General features: G+C 38.3%; 1 protein-coding gene across 7 annotated transcripts in view; it reads left to right on the forward strand.

Moving 5' to 3' along the window:
• Positions 1 to 25,614, forward strand: part of tanc2b (tetratricopeptide repeat, ankyrin repeat and coiled-coil containing 2b) — a 123,888-nt gene that overhangs the window by 6,755 nt on the left and 91,519 nt on the right. For 5 of the 7 annotated variants that reach the window (XM_027005088.2, XM_027005091.2, XM_027005090.2 and 2 more), the window contains exons 2-3: positions 12,093 to 12,158; positions 19,319 to 19,412. In XM_027005088.2, coding sequence (XP_026860889.2) covers positions 19,346 to 19,412 — 67 coding nt within the window. In that variant the 5' untranslated portion in view covers positions 12,093 to 12,158; positions 19,319 to 19,345. Of the gene's footprint in view, positions 1 to 10,575; positions 10,628 to 12,092; positions 12,159 to 19,318; positions 19,413 to 25,614 lie in introns of those variants that run through there. The other 2 variants (XM_027005089.2, XM_027005092.2) reach the window with 2 other exon arrangements.

A 25,614-nucleotide genomic window follows, 5' to 3' on the forward strand; every position in this document is an offset into this window, starting at 1 on the left:
AGTGGTGGTGGGGTAATCTTCTTTGGTTTCCCCCAGGCCACTTGGGGTTTCTCTAAAAGCAAGAAGAGGACAGCATAATCAGCCTAATTCTGTGGCTAGGTAAAGAGACTGATTTGCTTCACTGGATCAAGGTTATATTTACTTTTGACCTACTGATCTGACCCCTAGTTTCACATGTTTTTCTGGTCAGATGTACACCTGAGGCTCTTCTTGCTTTTTAACCTCAATTACTTTCTTTTGTGTATTGATATTGTAGAATACTCTGCACTATTGAATGCTCCTTTTTTAATTAAAACCAGTATAAGCTTTGGTGGGTATGTAGACAGAGATTACATTAATTCTGGTTCATGTATATGGATTTTTTTAGTTGGTGATATCATTATTTCATAGTTCAAGACCCTACTTTTGATACTTTTTGTCTTGGTGTGGTTCTTCTTTGACACAGAGGGATGAAAGGGTAAAAGACAGATGCAGACTGAAAGCTCTACTTCTGTGGGGGTGAGGGTCACTGCCTCTTTCTTCTGGATTCAGCCAATAGAGAAAGCTTAGAGAATCTGGCCATGCAACTTCTAATGAGCTCCTAATTGATCTCCTGCTGAATTCCCACTGGAATCTCCACAAGATGGGTGGAAGGAGGGAACAAACACAGAACAAGGGAGAGAGAAAGAAATGTGCACATATAAATGAATAAATATATGAGCTTAGTGGTTTCTCAATTCCCTACATATTGGCATGTAGGGAAACCTAAATTATGTCCTCATTTAACTCTAACCATTCCATTATTGCACCTCTGGAACCTGTTAAATACATTAAATGCATTATTTTTAAATTTTTATTATCTTCAGTTTAGTGAAAGAATTTCTACTGTTATACATATCCCATTCATGTTTTTCATTTACTTTCAGTTACTACCATTCGGGATTGAAATGAGATTTAAATGAGTTATTGAGATGTGAAGGCCACAAAGAAGAGATGCTGCCTGTCTTACAAAACCTTTAACCAATTCCTAATTTTCTTCTGTATTTAGTTTGTTTTCCATGTTGTCTCCACTTTGATCATCAGTTGTGATCATGTGCCTTCACCTGCTACATATACCTGTTTACCTTTAGAAAGTCGAGAGAGTAAGAAACAGTTGCAGACTGTCAGGATGTCAACAAGAATGCTGCTTTTGATGCATCCTGCCTCTGGTCTCCCTATGTAGCATGATTCATACCTATTTGCTGTGTGCATGCAGTCATAACTACCGGCACTCTTCCATTCTATTGTCCATATTAGGTTCACGTAAATAAACTGAACAGCACTTATTTGTTTTACATTAATTTCAGATTTTGAAAATAAGGGAGCGATATTTCCATAAGAATCAGTTGAGAAGATTATTTCTAGAGTGTCTTGTCACTGGATCTCAGTCTGTTTGCATGAGCATGAGTGAGTGAGTGTGTCAAAGAGCAGATGTGGAGCGAAATGGTTCCATTGTTTAGGTGTGGTGTGGTGCGATAAATCGGACGCTTTCAGGTTAGTATTTTCAGCTGCCCACAGAGTGCTTCTGCTTTGTGACAGACTGACTCACTTGGATTGACCGCTTCAAACCAGTTCATCACTTACACATTGAGTGAAGAGGCACAGTGCTGCCTCCAAATAACACCACATTTCCTTTGTATCAAATCGTATGTTTGAAGTCTTAATTACTGTGTGTGTTTGAGAGAGAGAGAGAGAGAGAGAGAGAGAGAGAGAGAGCGAGCATGCATTGTCATTTCAGTCCTTTTTTAGGTATCCAGAAAATTAGGAAAAAGTAATCTTCGTAATTTCACCATTTCTCTATATCCATACGATTGAATGTCTCATCCCTGGTAATTTCATGTTGGTTTACACAAAGGTATTGTGACTGTCCCCACTGGGCTCCTTGCTGTCTGTGTTTTGTATGAATTTTTGATAGGTTATCAACTTTATGATCCCTGAAAATAATAACTTGAGTGCTTGCTAGGTTTAAAAACTTGCCATGTTTTATTTCTGCACTTATGGGGCTGTTTTAACCTCCTTGTCAGTCAGTCCTCATCTACAAATCGAAGGTGACCCTTCTGAGATTTGATTTAGATGTTCTGAATATTTGTGACAAACTTGAATATGAAGTCAGGTAGCCTAGACTGATTTGGGGGTGGCAAGGAAGGTTGTTACTCCTCCACAGACGATGCTTGATTTCCCATGAGGATGGTGTGAGGAATAAAGGAAGTGACACTACGCAGGATGTGTTCTGTTGAGTTGAAACACAGGGATTGAGAGAAAGGAAAAGAGTAAGCTCAAGGCTCACACTAAATCTCCCAGGCACTAAAGTAATTGGTTTACACATGAAGCTGCCATCAGGCTAGTCATCTGTTCCTTGGTTTTTGTTGGTCTCCAGTCTGGATATATGGACAGTCTTTAGGTCTTGAGTCTCTTCATTTTCATCATTATACAGTATTTCCAAATTGCTTTCACTTAAGTGGATGGACACTACTGATAGAAGTACCACTTTTGTAGAAGAAGAGCTATATAAACAGTGGGTGTTCTAGGCAGAGGAACCTTTGAGGAGAGACCTTTGTCTTTGCTCTTGACAAATTGGTTCAATACTGTGTGGGGTTGTATGGGTAGTTGTGTCTACTGCAGTAACCAGGGTTCCAGAAGACGAAGATAGAGACAGAGAGTCTTATCATGCCTGAGGTTTGACCTTTGACCTTTCCGCAGACTGAGCTCAGAGATGGATTGAATTAACAGCTAAATGGATTTCATTTTTGAGTGTGGGCACAGGGAGCTGTCTATATTCTGGTCTCTACTGTTATGTAGCTTTTGGAGACTCATGATATTATCTGTCCTAGGAAATATAATTTTATGTCTTGTGTGTTGTGACTGTGTTTTATATCTTTTAAAATTGTTTTATCTAATGTCTTTCATTGTTGTGCGGCACTTTTGATAAACATCAGTTGTAGATATGCACTCTATAAATAAGATATTTACTTTTCATTTTCTACAGTTCTATTCAATTATGAACAAGAGATGTATGTATGTTTGGTCAGTGAGTGTATGTTTTTTATTTGTGAATTACCAGTTAGATGGTTTATTAGAAATGCTATCCTGACTTTAAAACCTTTAAAGAGCAGTTTAAGTATTCTGTAAGGTAAGTGAAATCAGCTGTTTACCTTTACCTCACCTAATTTTACAAAATGCCAGTAGCATATGCCAAATGTCACTTTGTGTTCTAAGGCAAAATGAGGCCCATCCTCTTCTTTTGGTTGAAGAGGAGAGGGCAGAAATCTCTGGAGATATAAAACATTAATAAAATAAAATTGCAACGACAAGGTGTGACAAAGAAGTGGGCAGCTGACGCAAGTCTCTGTGATAAACGTATTTATTTACAAATAACCAAACCAAAACCAAAACAAAACACAAAGAATAAGGACAAGGCACACAAGTCCAAACTGACCAAGCAGCAAAACTGGAAACACTTGTGTTGAATACAATGTGTGGAACACACGGGGTCAAACACCAACAAAGCACAACAGTAAAACAGGGCTTTAAATATAGATACTAACAAAGACCATAACTAGGTTCAGGTGTGAACCACCACCAATTAACAAGGTAGGGGCATGGCGATGGACACACACACACACACACACACACACACACACACACACACACACACACACACACACACACACACACACACACACACGTCACTTGAGCATGTGGAGGAGTCTAGGAGGAGGGGGCTGTGCCATGACAAAAATGTTTTGCATATTTTTTTTCTCGAAGTATTACAAAAATGTACAGGTTCTCAGCAAGTAAACAAACAACCAAAAAAATCCCTGTGTATTTGGACTTTTGTGTTCAAACATCAAGTTGGTAAAGAGTTGTTACACATACCAACTGCTTCATAAGAGTAACTGCTCTTGATGAATGCAATCAGTTAACTGTTTTATCCTCTTTTATTTCTTCTCATCTGGTCTAATTCAGTTAAGCCACTTTGAATTAGAGAATTCCATATTGTAAGTAAAAATCTTACCTTAGAGTATTTATTATTCAGAATGCTTTGAGATTTAGAAATACCATTTTAAGTTAAATGTTTGTACTTTATATAGTCTAATAATATTGCCTTCAAAAGTAGACAAAAGGAGCCTTCTGTAAATGGTGAAAAACCAGCAAGAGGCGTGCAGAACCAGAGAATGGATGTGATATGAGTACTTCACTTTAGGTGGGCTTCAGCGAGAAAGACAGTGGCATTATAACTGAATCCAGATAATCAGCAGACCTGACTGTCCGCCTGCAGGATATCACACCTCGCACGCCTCTCCACTCAGGGAGAAGATAATGACGGAAGCTTGAAATGAGAAGCTCATATTCATGTAGTGTTCAGGGAGGTATACTTACAGACAACAGTAACAATGTTAGTATGTAACAGTGTAGCTGCTAGAGAGAAATACATTCTATGTATAGATAACAATATGATCTATGTGTTAATAATAATAAGAATAACAATAATGCACAACAATAATAATAATGATTACAATAATGATAATAATAAAGACATTAACCTTTTCTTTTTTAACTATGAGAGGTGATACTGGTGTAATTATGAGAAATGACAACTTTGGTATCACCTGGATAAATGCCAAGGTTAACATCTGGAAATGTAATCAAAGATTTGATTTATTATGCTTTATTATGCTATTGACTGCACTGAGACCCCTTCAAGGCTCTGTGTATGGTTGCTCTAATTTAGTTGAACTCACTGTCTACTTATCATGTTACAATTTCCTTTATATTTTAATAGTTTAGACTAAATGTGTGTTTGCTCTAAAAAGGTTGGTAGTCTGGAACATGTTGAATTCTTTCAGGTCCTCTTCTGCCCAATGTGGACATGAAGAAATCTCTCATTAAGTGCCAGAGGGCTTTGCCAAATGGTGAACGAGTACTTCACATGAAGAAATGTTTATGATAGCTTCTAACAAAAACATTGCACTTTTTAAAACTGTATCTTATAGAATATGTACTATGAGCTTCTAGGTATGAGTTTTAGATTAATAGCTTCTCTTTTGATATTTTTAATTTTGTGATTTTAAGGCTGAGCCTTAAATTTATTTTTTACTTTAAATGCCCTTACATATTAGGGAATGTAATGTTCAGAGAGGCAAAATGGATTTTCATGGGACATGCTAAACAGAATATATGGAACTAAGTTTTGTTGAGATATTGGCACTCTGAACTTAGATTGCACAAAATGGACAAAACAAAATTTAACATTAAAGTTCCTTTTGACTGAGTAATTATTGAGACTTTTTCATAATGAATATGTGATGTCAGAACACTGAACAAGTGCTGGTCAACATATTCACATACACAGTATTTGACAAAGTGCTCATTATTTGAGGAGAGGTATAACTAGCAGTTGACACCTGCTAAAATTGCCTGTGCTCACTGTCAGAAAGTTGCCTTTGTATCATGACTTTAAAGTTAGTACTGTTGTTAACACAAAGTTACCTTGAACAAGAACAAGTCAGGCTGCCAAGTTTGGCCATAACTCATCATTAGTCACTGACTGTAGGCTAGAGCCACAATAAACTTGTCTCAGCTATGAAGACAAAAAGCCTTATAAATGGGCAAGTCCCTCTGGACGATCATCATACATAGTAAATGATGTATGTGCGTGTGCATGTGTGTGTGTGTGTGTGTGTGAGGAGGCTTAATGGTTGCCTCCTTTATATGGAGGGGCTGAACTGAGTTTGAAGGGTGTGTTTGAGTTGAGTTTGAAGAGTGTGTTTGAGTTGAGTTTGAAGGGTGCCTTTGTCTGGCTGTGGCATTCCACGTTTCCCTTCATCACTATCTTCGTCTCACTGGGTTGGTATTTGGAGTGGGTGTTGGAGTCGACAGCTGAACCATTGAGAAAAGAGTGACTCTGGTAGAAGCAGGTTTCTTGGCTCCATAGAAAGGTCTTTTAGCACAAATGGAACTACATGGCAAAGAACTTGTAGACATGCAGAAAAAATGTGATCCAGTGAACCTTTGACACTACTGCTAAAATACTGTGTATGAAAAGCATCATTTCAAGAACTGTAGGTTGGATATTGTGGTATATAATGAAAATGTATTTGATAGCATAGATTATTCCCTGTTCATTTGTGTTACAAAGCAGTGTTTTGTGTCTTAGAACAATCCAAATCTATTGATGCTAGCCATAAAAACATGGCTTCGGCTCTCCTAATGCTCAGCATCAACACAAGACAGCGTTTGTGGTGTGTCTGGCCTCCCTCACCACTGTTCTGGGAACAGGGTGGCCACATTGTGATTCACTAGTGCATTCAGGAATTTGCATTCAGAGTTTGGACTAAGACCAGATTTATAGATAGAACGTGTTACACACATACGACATGCTAAGGCGAGTCATTTGTGTCTGCTGGCTCTTGGATTATAAGGGGTATAAATCCTATAATCCATCATAGTGGCTGTTACCAGGGAAGAGGTGAGTCAGTGTGTGCTAAGGGACTGTTTAGAGTTGGAAGGATTTTTTTTATTATTCAATCCAGTTCACCCTTTGTCCTCTCTCTCACTCTCTTATCTGCCTGTCTCCCTCTTTTTTCTCTCTCTCTCTCTCTCTCTCTCTCTTTGGTGTGATGACTGGATGTTTGGGTAGCTTCAGTGGTAAGTGACTCACTGCAGTATGGAAGAGAACATTTGATGTCTGTCACTTGTCCCTGTCTTCTGTCTCCTTGTCTCCTGCATGAGTAAGGTCTTTCACTTGATTTTTTGCTCTATTCGGAAAAACTCCTTTCTTTTGGGTTGTGAGTATCACTGACAGTCAGCTAATGCATGCACACATGTGTGTGCATGCACGCGCGTGTGTGTGTGTGTGTGTGTTTGTGTGTGTGAGAGTGTTTGCTTGTATGTCAGTGTGAGAAGAGCACCTCCTCTCTACACACACTCCATCAGACAGCTCTACTCTGGACCTGTCACGACTCGGGTCTGTTATTCTGGAAGGATCTTTTCAGCAACATCAATAAGATTTATTCTGATTTACTAAACATAATAATTTTTCACACTATGACTGCCAGTTTATCAGCACCTAATAATACACCCAAATCACTGTGCCATGCTGAGACTGCTCTAAGGTATTTTAGCATATTACATGTAGGTTGGTAGGCCATGAAAACTGTGTTAGCTACTTGGCAACCACTGCCATAGTCAAAATTGTATCAAAATGGTTTCATCCATTCAGACTCAGAAAAGAGCCTTTCCAAATATCAGTCACTGAGGGAAATGACCCAGGAATTAGAATGAAGCCAGGCCCAATGTCCAGGATTAGCAATATGAATGAATGAATGAATGAATGAATGAATGAATGAAAAAGAAACTTTAAAATGAATGAAGAGAGGAGGACAGTTACGTTGAATATAAAAAAATACATATAAATTGCAGTTTTGTTTTATATGGAAAATGACAACAAAAAGGAGAATGTGGAATATATGGGATATGTAAGGGAGTTAGGAATTGGACAAACTTTTCAGATATAATTTGGTCCTATTATAAAGTAATGGAGATAGAAGCCTTACTGAAACAATAATATGGAATTAGTAAAGTATATTTAATGGAAATTATAATATGAAATAGGACTCTTAAAACAACTTAGGAGGTCAGAAGAAATGACTTTGGGAAATAATTTGGATCTACAGGCAAGCTGGTTGGCTGAAAGAAGAATAGTGGCAGATGTGAATGTAATAGAGAAATATAATAGGCATTAATAGTTTCAGAAGCTCTGATTTGCAGTTTGAGTGAAATTAAGGATTGCGTTTCAGGAGTTCAATATCAGATTTGTTCTTGCTGGTTAAATTTAATCCGACCAAGTCAGACTGGACCACAGAGGAAGTGGCAACGGAATATGTGGTGACAGCAGCAGGAACACATACGCACTTGCACTCACACCCACGCCCGTGTATACACAAACACATATACAGTTTCTAAGACAGTGTTTGGCTAATGGAGTGGAAGTGTAAGCCCATTAAATCCCATCCCTTCAGAGAAAGTGACTGAGAGAGAGAAAGAATGGGTTAGGAGAAGGGGAGTCTTAAAACCTTGCTCTTTTAACACTATTAATACACGCTAAAGCAAAATCCTCTGCTATGACACACACACACACACACACACACATACACGCACACACACACACACACACACTTTCAGCTGTGACAGGATGGCTAGTGACAAGCAGTTTAGAGTGCAGGAGCTTGTGAAGGGAACATTAATGTGAGTATGTTTGGTTGTCCGCAAATGCTGACCTAGCTCTCAGAAAGACTGCAAACAATGACAGGGTCTTTGGGACACACACACACACACTTAAACACACTTTCTTACATAGGAGATATGCTATAGGAGATTATAGCAGATTATATATATGATGTCATATACATGCATGGATTGACTATTTTTCATATGCCCTGATTAGTTCAATACATGCACTAGATCCCACAATGTAACTCAACAATTGAACTAACCCCATGAATCTAAGATCAGAGAGATTGTTATCCTGCCCTTTTTTTCCCAGTTTGCACCTTAGAGTTCTCTGTATACAAGCCAGAAGATATGAAGTATGTTGCTTACACATCCAGTGTAAGTTTGTTATAGAAATATTGAAACAAACCAGCAGGTATAAATGTGTTAGTGCGTTGACCCTGCTTTTATTATGTTACGGCATAATAAAGGTGGAGTATGCATCTCCATTACTGCACTATGAAACCATGGTTTTCCTGTCAAACCTCAATGCATTATTGGATTTGTTTCTTTCATTTTCTCCTCATTCTTTCTAAATCTCTTTCTTAAACAGATTTATCTCCAGTCCTTGTCTGACCTCAGTGATTTTTTTTTTTGACAGCCTGAAGGTGGCAGTAATGGTAAATCTTGTCCCTATCAGCCTCTGTCCTATTAGCGCAGTTCTTGCAGGCAACAAACATCTGTAGAAAGCGTGAACGTTAAGAAGTGACACCTCAGCAGTGCCTGGGTTGGATATAACTTAATATGATCTTGATCTTTTCCCAAAACATACACTACCTTATTGCTCTGGTCATACAACATTTATAAGATAACAGGTTAAATTCAAGTATCTGGACTTCTCATGACTACTGTAACAGCTACTAAATCAGATTTCTCATTTCTCATTTATTATTTCAAATGAGTGTTTTTTTCTAGCACCATTGTGAAAAATGATAGGAACAAGAAGATGCATATAAAAGATACGTAAATATTTTTATAAAAGAGTTCCCCTTTTTCCTTTTAATTGTTAATTCTAACTATACTCAGTATACGATTGGACATGGATGAGCATAAAATCAAAGTGCTTTTATATCATTAGTAAGAGGTCTTGCAGATAGACGAAGGCTGAGGAAAGAAAGATGAACTATCAGTAAGTGATGGTATTTCTGTTCTGACCCTCAATACCTGAACAGGGTAAGTTATCTGTTCCTCGAATCTGAGAGCCCACACTAAGAGACTCAAATGTTTATTCATCAGTCTGGCTCTTTGACCTTTTCTTATCAAGTAAATGTCATCTCCCTTAAAAATTTGCAGTATGTATATGTATATGTGCAGCCAATAATTTTCATATTACATAACTACCACCAGTCTGAGCTCAGAAAGTGGGGCATGCCTTTGGGTACTGGATGATACGTAGCAAAATATGATGGCTAGTCATTTATTGCTGACTTTGGTGCTAATTGTACAAAGCTAATGTTGGACTATAGATTAAGCCTGGGGTTTGACTCATTTACAAATCCATCAATTATGATTCTGCATTTAAACAGGGCCATTTTTGAGTCTAGCAGTTCTAGATAGATAGATCTGACACTAGAACACCAAAGGTAACGTTATCCTAAAAACAAAAAGTCATTCATATTAGTAAGAGCAAAAGTCACCAAACAGGAGAAAGTATTTTTGTTCTCACCACTTCCAGATATGAAATTGCTCTGAGAATGAGGGAATGATGGAATGAGAGTACCATAGAGAGACTGATGTTGTAAAACATCAAAAAGTGGTCTGCTGACCTTCTAAAGTGTTAACACTGTGTCAGAGCTTTCCAACATCTGCCACTGATATTTGCTTGATAGAGTTGCCAAGGCACAGTACTGAGACCAAGAAAAAATGTGTTCTTATGCTAAACTGTCCCAACGACATCTACTTCCATAGATAATACACTAATAGGAAGGGCACAGGCCTACATGCTTTGATCAGACTCATTCGACGGTTTAAAGAATTCACATAAGTTGCTCTTTTTTTTGTTCTGCCCTTAATTTCTTTTATTCCAGTAAGTGAGGTGACCTAAGTCGAGTGACTTCCTGAAACTCTCTCACCTAGCAAGATGCATCTTACTCGAAGCATTTGGGATACACTTGATATTAAGAAGAAAAAAAAAGAACAAAAGCTAATCAGTGCTAAATTATATGAACAAGTGGAAATATTTGTTCTGTAATAACCAATAGGATATGTGGGACATCAGGCTGATGAGTGATGATGAAACCATTCATCTCACAAAATGGCCACCTCTAATATATATATTAATCCTAGGTATCTTTGAAGGTCGAATCTGTAATGGTGGACGGCTTGGCAGGATGCAAAGGTGAGCCATGTAGAACACAGTGACATTTATTAGCACACAACATACAACAGCGTAGCACACAGGCTAACAGAAGGTTAAACACCCACAAACATCCACGACTAAACAAGAGACTTATATACACTCACGATAACGATACAAAACGAAGAACAGGTGTGATACACAGGGAGGGTGTGGCCATACAAACGAACACACGCACACACACACACATGGAGATGTCTTGGAGGAGGGGCTGTACAGAATCAAATCATGTGTTTTATCATTGTTGATTATGATCATAATTGAGTTAAAGATCAGTGGCATCCACTGTCACTGTCTGATAGCGCCTCTAGTTTGTTGCTGCTGTCACTGTCTGATAGCTCCTCTAGTTTGTTGCTGCTGTCACTGTCTGATAGCTCCTCCAGTTTGTTGCTGCTGTCTCTGTCTGATAGCTCCTCCAGTTTGTTGCCGCTGTCTCTGTCTGATAGCTCCTCCAGTTTGTTGCCACTGTCACTGTCTGATAGCTCCTCCAGTTTGTTGCCACTGTCACTGTCTGATAGCTCCTCCAGTTTGTTGCCGCTGTCTCTGTCTGATAGCTCCTCCAGTTTGTTGCTGCTGTCACTGTCTGATAGCTCCTCCAGTTTGTTGCTGCTGTCACTGTCTGATAGCTCCTCCAGTTTGTTGCCGCTGTCTCTGTCTGATAGCTCCTCCAGTTTGTTGCTGCTGTCTCTGTCTGATAGCTCCTCCAGTTTGTTGCTGCTGTCACTGTCTGATAGCTCCTCCAGTTTGTTGCTGCTGTCTCTGTCTGATAGCTCCTCCAGTTTGTTGCTGCTGTCACTGTCTGATAGCTCCTCCAGTTTGTTGCTGCTGTCTCTGTCTGATAGCTCCTCCAGTTTGTTGCCACTGTCACTGTCTGATAGCTCCTCCAGTTTGTTGCTGCTGTCACTGTCTGATAGCTCCTCCAGTTTGTTGCTGCTGTCACTGTCTGATAGCTCCTCCAGTTTGTTGCCACTGTCTCTGTCTGATAGCTCCTCCAGTTTGTTGCCACTGTCTCTGTCTGATAGCTCCTCCAGTTTGTTGCCACTGTCTGATAGCTTTCAGCCTCCTCTACCTGACCACTGTGCTTATATTGATCTCCATTCCTCAACTCCTTTACGTCCACATCTCTTAGTGTTCCACCCACTGGTCTGGGGCTATGTCCAAATGCTGAAAGGCAGTTTCAAGTAATCTCGATTTCTTTCAGTAGGATTCAGTATTTCTTAGTTAAGTGAAAGCAAGCAGTGTGTTCCAGCAGGGCTAACAAAGGGGAATTTTTTTTTTTCTGGTGGAATTTCGATTACAGTTGGACCAAAGCAGCTGGAGCCCTGCAGGGCTCTTTTTAAAATGGCCTCAGTTTGTCTGCATCTTAAGGCCTTTGCATTACTGCATATAGTGTCTTCTGATATGTTTATATAAAAGTGGTATACTGAATTCTTTTGTCTTTCTCTAGTTTACTGCTGATTTATGATGCATGGAGGGAGTTAACTTGAACACACATACCACTGCAGAACACACAGTAAGTCTTTTTCTCTCTCACTTAAATAAACACACACACAGATTTACACGTACACATACACACCTCTTATGTCTGCTCTGGTAGGGAGTGAGAGATATGGGCAAAATTCAATTCCAGCATGCGTCAGGAACTGATCATCTTAGGTGCGGATAAGATGCCTTCATCTCAGTGCTAATGCAAGCTCCTTTCCAGTCCATGTCACAACTTCATTAGGTTTCTTAGAACGCTTGTCATGGACACACCCTCTCACACACTCTATCTCTCTCTCTCTCTCTCTCTCTCTCTCTCTCTCTAATAGGCCTGTCTAGAGTCAGTGATGTAACCAGCAGCTGTTAACATAGCCCTGCTATTCCTCATAATAATCTGTTGATCATTAGTTGGGGCAAAGGACTGTCAAATTGTAGCTCAGTTCACTCAACACTGTATATTATCATCACTTTTTTATTTACACTCAGAAGATACATGAACTGCTGTGCACCTGTATTTGATTCATCATCATTACGAACATTACAACAAAGGAGGCTGATTAATAAAGATTCAAATGCAGTGGTTGATTAGCTCTATTGTATTCTTACTGAGTCATAACTACCTTTCCCAACATTGGTTAAAAATATGCAGGAATATATGTGTAATTCTTCATAAAGCTTTTGTTGCGTATGGTTGATTTAGTTTTAGTACAGTTGAATGGTGTTAGAAACTCTGTACTAAGTCCTAATGGCCAATGCTAATAGTCCTATCAGGTCAGTCTATCCTGCTGTGCTTTTAATATTAATTAAAGCTCTTTAATGGCACTGTCATTGCCATAGCTTGTGTGTCTCATTCTGAAAACTGCTGCTAAAGAGAGAACAGATGCACACTGCTCCATCTCCACCAAGACTAAACAGATTGTTTAGTCTTAATGTTGCATTAGTGTTAATGTTGTTCATGGTTTGACATTTGGAAACAATAGCAGTGTGTGCTGCAGTGTTTAGAATCTTACTAAGATTCTTGATATTACTCTTTATCTTGATATAATCTGTTGAGAGCCAATAAAGAGGATTTGCTTTTGTCAGAATGTCTTTGATCTGAAACGTTTGTGCCACAGATTAGTCCTTGTGATAATTAGTTTTAGTGTTGGAGCAAACAAGAGTTAAATGCTATAATACAATGAGGGATACCAGACGAGTGGGTACAGCCATGTCTGATTTCAGTGTAGTAAGAAAAGTAATAAAGTATAATAAAGCAAATGTGTTACATTACTTCTTGTTTGAGCAGAGCCATGGTTGTTTGGTAACATGCTAGCTTCAGAAGCATGGAGAGATAAAACCTTTTGGTTATGTATAAGTTACCCACATCTGTGCACCAGCCTGTGAATGTAGTGGGCTTTGTAATTCTCAGAGTGAAGATTTTTTAACCTTGGTGCTGGAGCCACTGAGCAAGTATATGAAGTAAGGGCATAAATTAATTTAATCAGTGGTGGTGGCAGTCACCAATACTGATTGCATCATTATTAGGGGTGGTTAAAAACACTCAAATCCAATGTAGATTTATAAAAGAGAACCAAAAACATATTACAACTTTGACAGTTATGGCAAAGTCTGGAAGACATCCAAAAACATTGCAGTTTTTCATTAATTTTATATAAACATTTCTTTAGTTTTAATTAGTTTGTTTTAAAAGTAATAACGTTCATTACTCCTTGTTGACATTATAATGTTAATTTCTCAACTTTAAATTTGTGTTTGAATAATGTGTGTGTGTGTGTGTGTGTGTGTGTGTGTGTGTGTGTGTGTGTGTGTATGTGTGTGTGCATGTGTTGTGTAATGGTTGGTATTCTGCATGAAGGCTAGAATGACAGAAACACAGAGTGAAAGAGTGAGAGAGATTCCTGCATGTCTAATGTATCCTTACTGCTCTTGCCCTGTGTGGGAGGCTGTGCTGCTGCTCAGCAGAGAGATGACACAGCAGAAGCCCCTGTTTGGGCTGCTGCTCGGAGCCGCTGTGGGCCGGTCCTTGGGTTCCCACTCACTGAGCGTGGAGCTCCGCTACATGCCGCATTGAGTGCGCACAAGCGCTGGCGAGTTTTGGGAGACCAGCTCCAACTTCCCACCTCCTCAGTGCCTGCCTTGTTTTCACCACCTTCTCCTTGAGCTTCCGGAGCACAAACTGTTCAGATTACGGGTGTCTCCTCTTGATGCTTTTGCTACCCACCCATACCATATAGTCAGGAGGAAGATGAAAATCTAGATTCAAAATCCAGAGATTTTGGCTGAGAGCATGATCATTCCCTAGTTTCTGAATGACAATGTAATATAATGATGAAATCCATAATAATGACCATAACAAGGAACTTAATTGTACAAAAAATGTTGTTAGTCATTTACAGGCCACCTGTCGACCAAATGGCCAAAGCACCCAGTTACTTTGTTGTGTGCAGGTTTGTGCAATATCCACTGCTGTATGTTATGATCTTTAATACGGTAGATACTGGTAGATTTTTTTCGCGTTGCTGTGTGTCAGACGGAGGTGAAGGCTATTTTTGTGCCACATTAGCGTCGGTCTCGCTTTCTTTGAGGCGCATTGAAAACCAGAGGGATTTAATTCAGAATGCATTCTTATATAACCAATAACAGCTCTTCAGCTGTCTTTTCCTGTTTGCTTTAACTAAACAGAGAATTTGCCAAAATTTCTAAATTCATGAAGTACATTGTAATATATATTTTTTGCACATTTATAAATCATACTGTTGTTTAGTTCTTTTATAGGCTAAATATTCCTTGTGATTTAATCTGTTTTTGAATTTTGTCTATAATAGAATTGCCCGTTACTATTCGGTTCCTTCAGTATTGTGTACTAATGGTGCAATATCTTTCTGCCTTTCTTACACACATACATGTACACACATGCACACACACACACACACACACACACACACACACACACACGCACACACATAAATGAACACTGAAGGCCACAATGACTTGGCTCTTTGTAGCTCTTATGGTGATCATGGGGATTTATTAAAGATGTTTCCTTTGGTATTACACCGGGCAGCTAGATTTATCCATTTATCACAGCACAAAGAGCACTCGAAAGAGAGAGAAGGGGAGGGGGGGGGGGGGTTAGCAAGAAAAGAACTGCAGGCAGTAGAAACTCATTTAAATAAAGACAACATTTTGTTTGTGTGTGTGTAGAAACAGAGAGAGAGAGAGAGAGAGAGAGAGAAAGAAACGGGGACAGGAAGAAGATAACTTATCGTTGCTTTCAGATTGATAGCTCTAATCAAACATGTTTACTGTTACTAGAATATAAACTCTTTTCTGCATGCCAAATGTTCTCATAAGTGCTCAGAAAATCCTTCTGACAAAAATGATGATCAAGACCCCCCCCCCCCCCAGTATCAACTCTATATCTCAGTGTTTCCATTCTACCTGCTAGGGTGTGCTTTTAAAGGATACTAAACAACACATGGCCCATATATCTAATTTGCTCTAATTAGCATGGATTAGTGATAACGTTTAATACCTGTTAATATAATTTACATCTTTTCCCAATTGATTTAATTTGGTATGAGTACAACCGTAAAAGCCCATACACTCTCAAACCTAAACTGCACTTGAAAATTAATACTGAACTTCAATAGCAACTCATTAATTGATTCATTGGCCCTTTAGTAAGATGTAATCCAATTAAATAATTACCTAATTGGAGGGAGAGAGTGTGGTCTTTCTGGTCAGATCTGTAATCATGGAATTGATTAATGATTCATAATTGCAATTTTCTTTATAGACAAAGAATTTAATTGCATGTCTACTGTGCATGTATGCTTGATTTACAGATTTTGAGCTAGATTATGTAATTGCATGTTGCATTATTGTCCCATTCAGTGTGGATGGTTGTAGTAAGGAAGGCCATGTACAAAGATGGTTTTGAGTTTGGTCAGGCAGCTGGGTCAGAGTCAGCTGCATTGGCTGGAGTTTATAAGGAAATTTTAAAATGTTTTGTAATGTTGAATCTCTGAAGGTGAGGAGGAGTCATCCATCCCTCTTTCTCTTCATCTGTTTATATATCCATCCTTGAACCCATAAAAATGCAATAGCATAGTTTTTTCTCCTTTGGTTGGTATAGATATGCCAAGCTTTTATAGCTTATTACAAGTGCTCCATGCGATCCCTTATGCTTCCCTGACACCCTGAGGCATCCTTTGACACCCAGCACCTCTGAAGGCCTGTTAACAGCCAGCACAGGCTTCATTCACCCACTTCACCTCTTCCAAAATCTTGCTAATTTATGTAAATGTTGTTTATGCTTCTTTCTACTGCCCTGTGTTCAGTAGCTGTGGCGTCATGCACCAAGCTTTAATGGTTTCTCAGAGTGGTGCAAATTTGTTTTAAACTGTTGGAATTTGCATTCACTAAAACATATAAAGAGTTGACAGTGGAGGAACAAGGCTAATAATCATACTTCCAGCATCTCTGTCGATGAGCCAATTAAAGAGCAAAAGAAAGTTCTAGAAGAAAAAAAAAAGAAATAGCTTATGAGTGCACATGCAGTTGTAATTGGACTGGGGACCCTACTGTAATAGCTTGTCAGCTCTTGTTGTGAAAAATGTTCTCTTTCTTGGAACACTTTGAGTAAGACTAAAATATGTGTAAATGTGTTATAAAGATCAAGATCTATAGGGTAGAAATAATTTGTAATATTAGTTAAAATTTATAGTTAAAATCATATGTACTGTATGCACACTTTAGTAAGAAAGAGAGGGCAGGAGAACAAGAGAGAGGTGACAAATATATGCCCAAAAAGGTTTAATCACTGTCACAGCATTTGTATAACATCTAACAATGTAATAACAGAAATGACAGTTTTTCCTCCCTGTTAACCCAACCTTACTGAATTTGGGTATTATATTTTAAAAGTATGTTAGCATAGGATACAAATTCCTGAGGTTACCTAAAAAATGTAAAAATGTGAAAAGAAATGGTGGCGGCAGGGTCATATTATTGAAAGAGTTTCATTACCTTAAATGCTATGAAGCAGATTATCTTTTTCTGACCTGGAAACTGAGTAGACAATGGCTCCAAATTAAAAACAGAAAAGAATACATTTTGCCTCACTTAAAAAGCTGTGAAATGCATTAAAAACTGCAGCACTGACTACAATAAACTGATATTCTTTGAAAAGAAACTGACCTGATTTTTGCAGACTTGGTTACCATAGGATATTGTTAATATTAACTAGAACTGGAATAATAATTTCATCCATATTGAAATATTGAAAATAGGTAGTTCTGGGATGGAGAATGGCTTGAAACCAGACTTTCTTGTGATATTAAAATGGAGTTAAGTCATTATTAGAAACCACACAGACACAGACTAAATGGATACATATCCATATATACATTGTGTATATAAACATACTATACATATATTGTACATACATTGTTAATATATTTTGTATATATATATATAGATATATATTTCCCTATACACCCCTGTTTTTTTCTCCTCAGTTTGGACAGAGCACTCTCAAACCATTTCACTGTGAGTTATACTGTGTATGACTATGTATGTGACAAATAAACCAAACTTGAACTTGATACCAGAGTCTTCATCTGTGGATTGGTGAACTCAAGGCACAGTGACCTCTTGCATTTGTGCCACCCCCAGAACATGATGGGTTACTGATATCTGATGTCTTGTTCTTGCGTTCAATGTTCTACTCTTTGGAAGACAATCTTGATAAATACTGAATTTACCAAAATGCTTATACAGATTATATAAAATTGAATACTTTGTATATTGTAATATTAAAAATGAAAGCATGCCAGTGAAGCCCTTAATTCAGTGGCCTTAGTGCTGGCTCTATCATTAGGTTCACTCTCCAGTGATGTCACACCCATCCCAGGCTATGATTGGCCTCAGTCTCTAGGTGGGCTGGATGCCCCATTCCCCTCCACACCCCTCAACACAGCACTAACTAGTTCTGGTGTTTGCTTTCTGCCATAGGCAGCATGTTGAACCAACCAGTGATGTTGTGCTCATAGCAGTTTGAAAGATGCAGTGGCTGACTACATGTGTACTGGAGGAAACACAGCTTGATGGCATTGTGAGTCGGCAGAAAATTTGTTAGCTAGTAGGTGGAATTGGAGATGACTAACACTGGGAGAAAACTGGGGTCAAAGGAAAGAAAATTATTTAGAAAAGACAAAACCATTGTTTCAGATGTTTTTGTCATTTAAATGGTTCAAGGTTCTGAAGTAGCAAAAACAGATTTACAAAGCAAAAGATGAATGATTAATGATTGTGTTAGCTATGTACTACAATAATTATCTAACACTATTGTTGCAGACCTATAGAGAAGCATAATTTTCATGCTAATATTTGTATAAAGCATGCATCCTTTGATAGGTAAAAATGTCTACTGCCATATTTTCCAAACAAGCTTAAGATATAGGTTTGTTTTTGCATTGCTTGACTATTTCTGAAATAAATGATATGGGAGTCTAGCACTAAGCCTGCCTAATACATATTCTGAAATCATTATCACACGTGTGTGTGTGTGTGTGTGTGTGTGTGTGTGTGTGTGTGTGTGTGTGTGTGTGTGTGTGTGTGTGTGTGCGCGCGAAAGAGTGTTCACAATGGAAAAAAGGTTTATTTAGTCAGATAAGGACTCTTTGTAAAAGTTTTTTTGTGCTGTTTGTCAGTGATTTAACTACAAAGACCACAGTTCTCAAGTACATATATTATAGCACCCCCTTGCTTTGATCTACTTCTGTAAGTAAATGAATTAGTCAAATTTAGTGTCAAATTAGTGTCAAATCTTTCACAGAATAGACACAAAATGTTTGACCAGCTCTACAGCCTATACGTTAAACTACTGAGTTATGTGAGTCTCAAGCTGTCAAATCTACCCTGGTAATGCTTCCTTTTCCTCTAAACAGTTACTCACATCACAGCATATGTGTTGATGCCTGGGTCCCTAACACTAGAACTCACTGAACGTACTTTGGACTGGTAGGGTTGTGACACTGAGACTGCTGAGGTTTTCACACACGTCTTTATTTTAGTGGATTGGTTCAAATGGATTCTACTGAATGTCTCTGCTTCAGGGATTGAGTGCTGTTCCAATGCTCTTTGTTTAGTCGTGGCTTTCCTTCTTTCTCTTTTGTCCTCTGGCAGGTCTTTCTCTAGACTCCTGCTGCCATCATGTTCAGGAACAGCCTGAAGATGCTTCTGGGGGGCAAGGCCAGCAAGAAAAGCCGCAACAGCAGCGGTTAGTCTAACCTTTCACCTTTGACCTTTCACCCTCTCAACTTCATAATCATGGCTTGGATGTTAATGGGACAACCCATGATGCTTATTACTGATAATGGATACACCTCCGAGCTGTCAGATATTACCACACATACACAGTTCACGTCCTAGTTCTGTACCAGCTCTTGTGCAGAAAGATTTCTGTGAAGTCATACATAAATTTGCTTGCATTTTCAAATATATTATGTGGTGTAGACAAACCCTAAATTTAGCTGGCCTGTCTCTATGATGAGTTACCTTCTGATGTAGATTCAAAGATTCGAAATGAAAGATTCCTCTTTGAAAATATCCTGGAATTTGCGTACAATTGTCTCTTTTAGCAGCTGGAAAATCTGGGTTGAATTAATTAAAAAATAGATAGCAGAGAAACTGTGCACATAGACCCACAAAAACATTACTCACCATGTTCAGAGTTTTAAGGCTATTGTCATTGATTCATATCTTCATAAAGATAAAACATAGATTTTAGCATTTTGAATATTCCTTCATCTTTGTAAATAAAATATCAGTTTGAAATTTGTCATTAAGTAATACTGGACATTGAGGGGGAAATGTGGCCCAATATTTTTTACAAATGTATTCCATGGTGTCAGTTAGGGATTGACAGTGTGGTCATATGTTATGATTATTGCAAGGAATTACATCACAATATGTTTTTTGTGAACATAATGCAGATGTTGGTGGTACTTGTAGAACACTTGCTAGCAACATGTTTCATAAATATCAAAACATTAGATCAGTCATAGCATGTCTGGAAAACTATAGGTGTTTTGCTGTAAGAATTATGTGTTCGCCTCATATAATTTTTAAATTAAAAACTAAAAGAGTATTGCAGGTGTTGTCTCGTGTCGACCAGAGGAGGATGGACCCCTCCCCCTTTGAGTTTTGGTTCCTCTCAAGGTATCTTCCTAAAGTTTTCCTAGGCAGTCTTTCCTTGCTACTGTCACCTTTCCCTTGCTCACTGGGGCCTTGGAGTTACACCTTTGTAAGGCTGCTTTGTGACAATGGCTGTTGCAATAAGCACTATACAGATAAATTTGGCTTTGACATTGAAGATGCTATAGCAGGCTTCAACTGTAATAGGAGCCCCTGAAGAAGTTTGGGCTATATCAGTAATCACTAAAGCAGAAGTTATTGGGCTTCTGCTATAAAATTATAGAAAAGAAAGAGCCCCAAACTCTGCAAGTCTTGGCTAACCACAGAACCTTCCTCAGACGTAGGAGACTAAGGTTGACCATAATAATAATCATAATCATAATCATTAGAGTGAGCGATGAAGTTCATAAGCTTGAGGAAGTTCATAAGCTAGGGAAAAAAGGTAAGGTTTAAGGTTGGATTTAAATACAGAGAAGCAGATTGACGAACAGTGACGGGAGAGAGTTCCTAAGGCATGGAGCACATTTGGAAAATGCTCAGTCACAGAAGCTGTGAAGACTGGATGTAGGAGCAGTGAGGACCCTAGCAGAAGAACACCTGAGGGAGCGAGTAGGTTTGTACTGAAGAAGGTCAGAAAGATAAGGCAGAGCGACATTGTTAAGAGCTTTGCGTGTGAGAATGAGGATTCTGAAGTGTACTTAACAGGAAGTCAGTGGAGATCCTGTAGAATGGATGCAATGTGATGATGGGAGTGGGACTGAGTGAGAGGACAAGCAGCAGAGTACACACATAATACATATAATACAATCTCATAATACACACCCAATATGGCTCCTGTTTTCAGTGGCACACAGTACATAAAGTGGGTAACCCCCCCCCCCCATTATACACAACTTTAAATTATTGTTTTGATTCTAAAATACAGCTCATCAGTCCTCAGAATGCAACTATAGTTGACAAAACAAAGTGGCTTGTATGCTGCAGACTACTCATTAGCCAGGCATTCATCTTAAAGTTTGTCTTACAGAAACTACATATATAGCTTTTTCATTTCTGTCTGAGATTTATAGATCTCACTGAATTATTGTGACTTTCATTGAAGGGTAGCCCTGAAAAAGGCTTTTCAATTAGGTATGCCACTATGCCAGTCTCAAATGTAGTCACCATTTGAAGTTAGCTGAATAAGGTAGCATGTACGTAGAAAGTGATGTTCTACTAATAATGCCATGGACCCTTCTTCAGAATGCTGAGAAGAGTCATGCTGCTATAAGCTAGACCCTATAGAGAAAATCATAAATTGGTCAGATTTCCTGTTATTTTGCTAACAAATTTACTGTCCAGAACCTTTGAAATATCACCAGAAGGGGCACATTGGCATGCACAACCATAGACCCAGTCCCTGCAGCCAAACTAATGAGCAGTTTGATTAGGTCCTCGCTTGCCTGGCTGCACACCACTGCCTATTCTAGATGTTTACCTATTTTTTTTCCCCCACATATAACATTACCAAAATTGCACCCTATAATTACAGAAATATATGGTCTTATTCATATTTGGCATTTCATTAGCATGTGCTCTATTTAATTCAAACAGAAATTAGCTTGCAAGATGGTTATTGCTAACTATATTAGTTATCTAGCTATCTTGTGAGCTATAATCCATGTCATCTGGAACAAATTCTCAGCATAAGAACAATAAACAATGACACCAACATTATTATTGTGTGTGACCTTGTGAGAATCTATTAGTGTTTGGCAATTACAAACCATATGCAAGTGCATTTGGCATTTTTCCTGCAGATAAAGTGCTTTTTTCATGATCTGATAATGTCAATTGTTACTGATACCATAAAGCCATCTGTTAAGAAAAGTGGTGTCTTCAAACCTTTGCCTTTCTTATTGTGAATATGGAAATATATAGACTTAACAGAGACTCAGTACAAATTAGACTGTACAGATTGGCCTTCATTTGCAAGGTAGCCAAGCAATAATTACAAAACGAGTTGAAGGATGGAGAAAATGGTAAGTAAAAATAGCTATGGTATGGTAAAAAAAAAGAACCAATATTAATATAAAATAGCAAGTAAGACAACGTAAAATTTAGGAAGCAATTTAAGTAAACAAGATTATTAAATAAGACTAAATAAAATGATTCTATTAGTAATTAACTAAAAGAAAAAAGTTAGGAAAAAGTAGATTATAATAAAAACTAAAACTAAATCATGAAACATGATTTATCACCTCAAACAGCTGGAAATCACCTCAAACATTTACAGACTGAAAGTCAAATATTAAAGTAGCAATAAGTCATTTTTACCATCAAAAAGTAGCAAACAATATTTATGAAAGTGTATATTATTTTTATAACTTTTTCTATAAAGATGTAGATCAAATGAGAACTAACTTGCTTTATATCCCCAAATGAACCAGAGTGGGTTCTCCAAAGTGGCAATGTTTAAAATAGTTTTTGTAGGATGGGATCTCTTAAATATCATAAATAATCACTTACTGCTCCTATAAAATGGAGAAATATCAGTGAGCAGAGCTGTACCGAATCTATAATTTTTAGTTCGCTGGTGCACTGTAGATAAAAACTAATTTTCCTATTTCAGTAAAAGTTATAGAGACCTGAGGCTAATCAATAGATAACGTTCATTATTTACAGAGAGCACTGGGTGATATATGATAGCATTTGGCCAGTAAGTGACTTATAAATAAATAAGAGCCAGTGTGTTTCCCTGTGCACAACCAGAGAGGGTCAACCAACTTTTTCATAAAGTACATGAGTGGTGTAAGGATTGCCAGTGATGAATCTGAGAGCAGAGCGATGAATCCAAGGGTTTGAGGCAGACGTTTATAAATTACAGCAATGTAGTCAAGTGTAGATAGCAAAATTGCTTCTATGATACTTTTCCTAGAAAGCACTGGGAAGCACATTTTATATAAATATAGGAATCCTATACAATAAAGCTTTTTGCATTACTTTACTAACAAACTAACTGACATATCTGAAAGTAAGTGCATCATCCAGGCATATGCCAAGGTATTCAGTAATCTTTTAAATGTTAGATCCCTTCGGGGTAGTGATATTCAGAGAGTTACAATTGATGGTGAAATTTCTGGAAAATGGCATAAATACTTTTTTTGCATAAATATTTTTTTAGTTTGCATTTAAGCTCATGCTTGTATAAGGTGTTGAAAAAGAATGGTAGTTAATGTTTCTACTGCTGCATGTACAGAATCTCTATAAAGGTGCAGTTTAGTTTATACCTGAGGCAGAAAAGCAATTTTATTAATAAATATATATGTTATATAAATCTGGACCTGGGCTTGAATCTTATTTAAAGGAAGTCTGCTTTTGGTGTCCCAGAGTAACACACTGTTGCCTAACAGTGATAAACTGGGCTCAGTTTTTGGCATTTTCAGCAAAACCATTTGTTTTAGAAGTTTCTTAAGAGTACTGAGTCATCAAACATGTCAAAGACTTTGGAAAGCTCAGTACAAAGGGCAGCATGCATATGAGCTCATGAAATAACCTGAATTTTCTTTTTACTTCAGCCCAAGATGACACATTCTTAATGCCATTTTTGTTACATTTTAATATTGTATGTTGTTTTTTCAAAGGTTAGCTTGGATGCCAGTTTCAGGATCATAGGTCTTCGTATTTCAGTTATATAGGAGCCTGATATTATATGATGGAAAACAAAAGAGCCACCTCTTATGTTAGAGAATCTCTACTGAAAATAACTCCCCTTGGATGTTTCAGAGATAGCGGCCAAATAGACAGACTTGTCTAACTGTATCCCATAAAAGCAGTCCCTTATCTAGCAGGTGACCAAATAAGCACATCAATACATTCTTGGAATATTCAGATATACTTCTTCACTAAATAAAAAACAGCCGTCCGACCTCTATTATTCTGTGTATGTATTGATGAATCATGCTTGCTGTTTCTTGGGAAACTTTGGGTGCTACACTGCAATTTCTTAAAACCTCTACATCTTTAGCTGAAATTTTGACTTATTGGCCACTTTATGAGGCACACCTGTCCTTTCATGATTGGATCTTCCCTGTATGGAAATTAGGCATGTGACCCCGGAGTGTAGCAAAATATAAGGTGAGCTATTTTACTGTGAATCAGTTTTAGTGTGAATCCACTTCAGAATTGAAAAATGATCTGTCCAATCCAAAATTTGAGTGATCTGAACAACTTTGAATGAGGCATGGGCATCAGCCTAGACATCAATCATAGTCATAGACAAGCCAGGGCTCGTATTTCAAAAACTGCCAGCCTTGTGCATTTTTTTCATGCAGTATTGTTGAGAGTATACCAAAAGGGGATCCTGTGGATGCAAACAATTAGTTGACGAAAGGAGTCAGAAAAGGATGTCAAGAATTGTTCTGGCGAACAGACAGTTAAATAAATTGCAGCCGAATGTCCAAATGCACAACTCATCATCTTTAGCATGGGCTACAGATGATCAGTTAGAGTGCCATTGATGTCTAGGGGAAGCAAAAAGACAAACTCCTCTGTGCAGTAAAAAACATCACCTGGTCAGATGAATCCAGATTTTTGTTGCACCATGCTGAATTGAGGGTCAGAATTTGGCATGAATTGATGAGCCCTTCCTGTCAGGGAATAATAGTTCAGGCTGGAGAAGGTGGATGATGCAATAATTTGTAATGGTGAGGGAAATATTTATCTGGGCACACTCTGGGTCCTCTAATTCCTGTGGATGTGTCAGAGGACCTCTGATACACTGTAGGTCCTCTGATCCCCAGGACAGTACAGCAGAGCTTATCTAAGCATCCTAGCTGACCAAGTTCATCCCTTCATGGCTGCTGTTGACCCTATGGTAGAAGGACACTTTCAGCAGGACAATGTACCATATCACAATGGTCGTATAGTCATAGATTTGTTCCAGAAATATGCCAGCGAGTTGTCTTTCAGTCCCCTGACCTTAATCCTATAGAGCATCTCTGGGATGAGGTAAAATTGGCTGTTTAGAGCATGTCAGTACCTGCATCTAATTTGTGGCAACTGTGAGAAGCTGTCCTGTCTGCAGAACATTTTCAACACCTAGTGTAATCTATGCCATGAAGAATTGCTGTGGTTCTGAAGGCCAAATGAGCTCCAACTTGCTACTAGATGGGTGTCTATAATAAAGTGGCCATTCAGTGTATATTGCCCATGTTGTGCAGCCTTCAGAGACCAACTGTAGACTGTAGCCTGTGAAACTGGCCTCATGTTTGCAGACGCCTCCTTCTCCAGTGGGCGAAGCAGTG

This window comes from Electrophorus electricus, chromosome 14 (genome assembly GCF_013358815.1).
Source record: "Electrophorus electricus isolate fEleEle1 chromosome 14, fEleEle1.pri, whole genome shotgun sequence".
NCBI classification, from domain to species: domain Eukaryota; kingdom Metazoa; phylum Chordata; class Actinopteri; order Gymnotiformes; family Gymnotidae; genus Electrophorus; species Electrophorus electricus.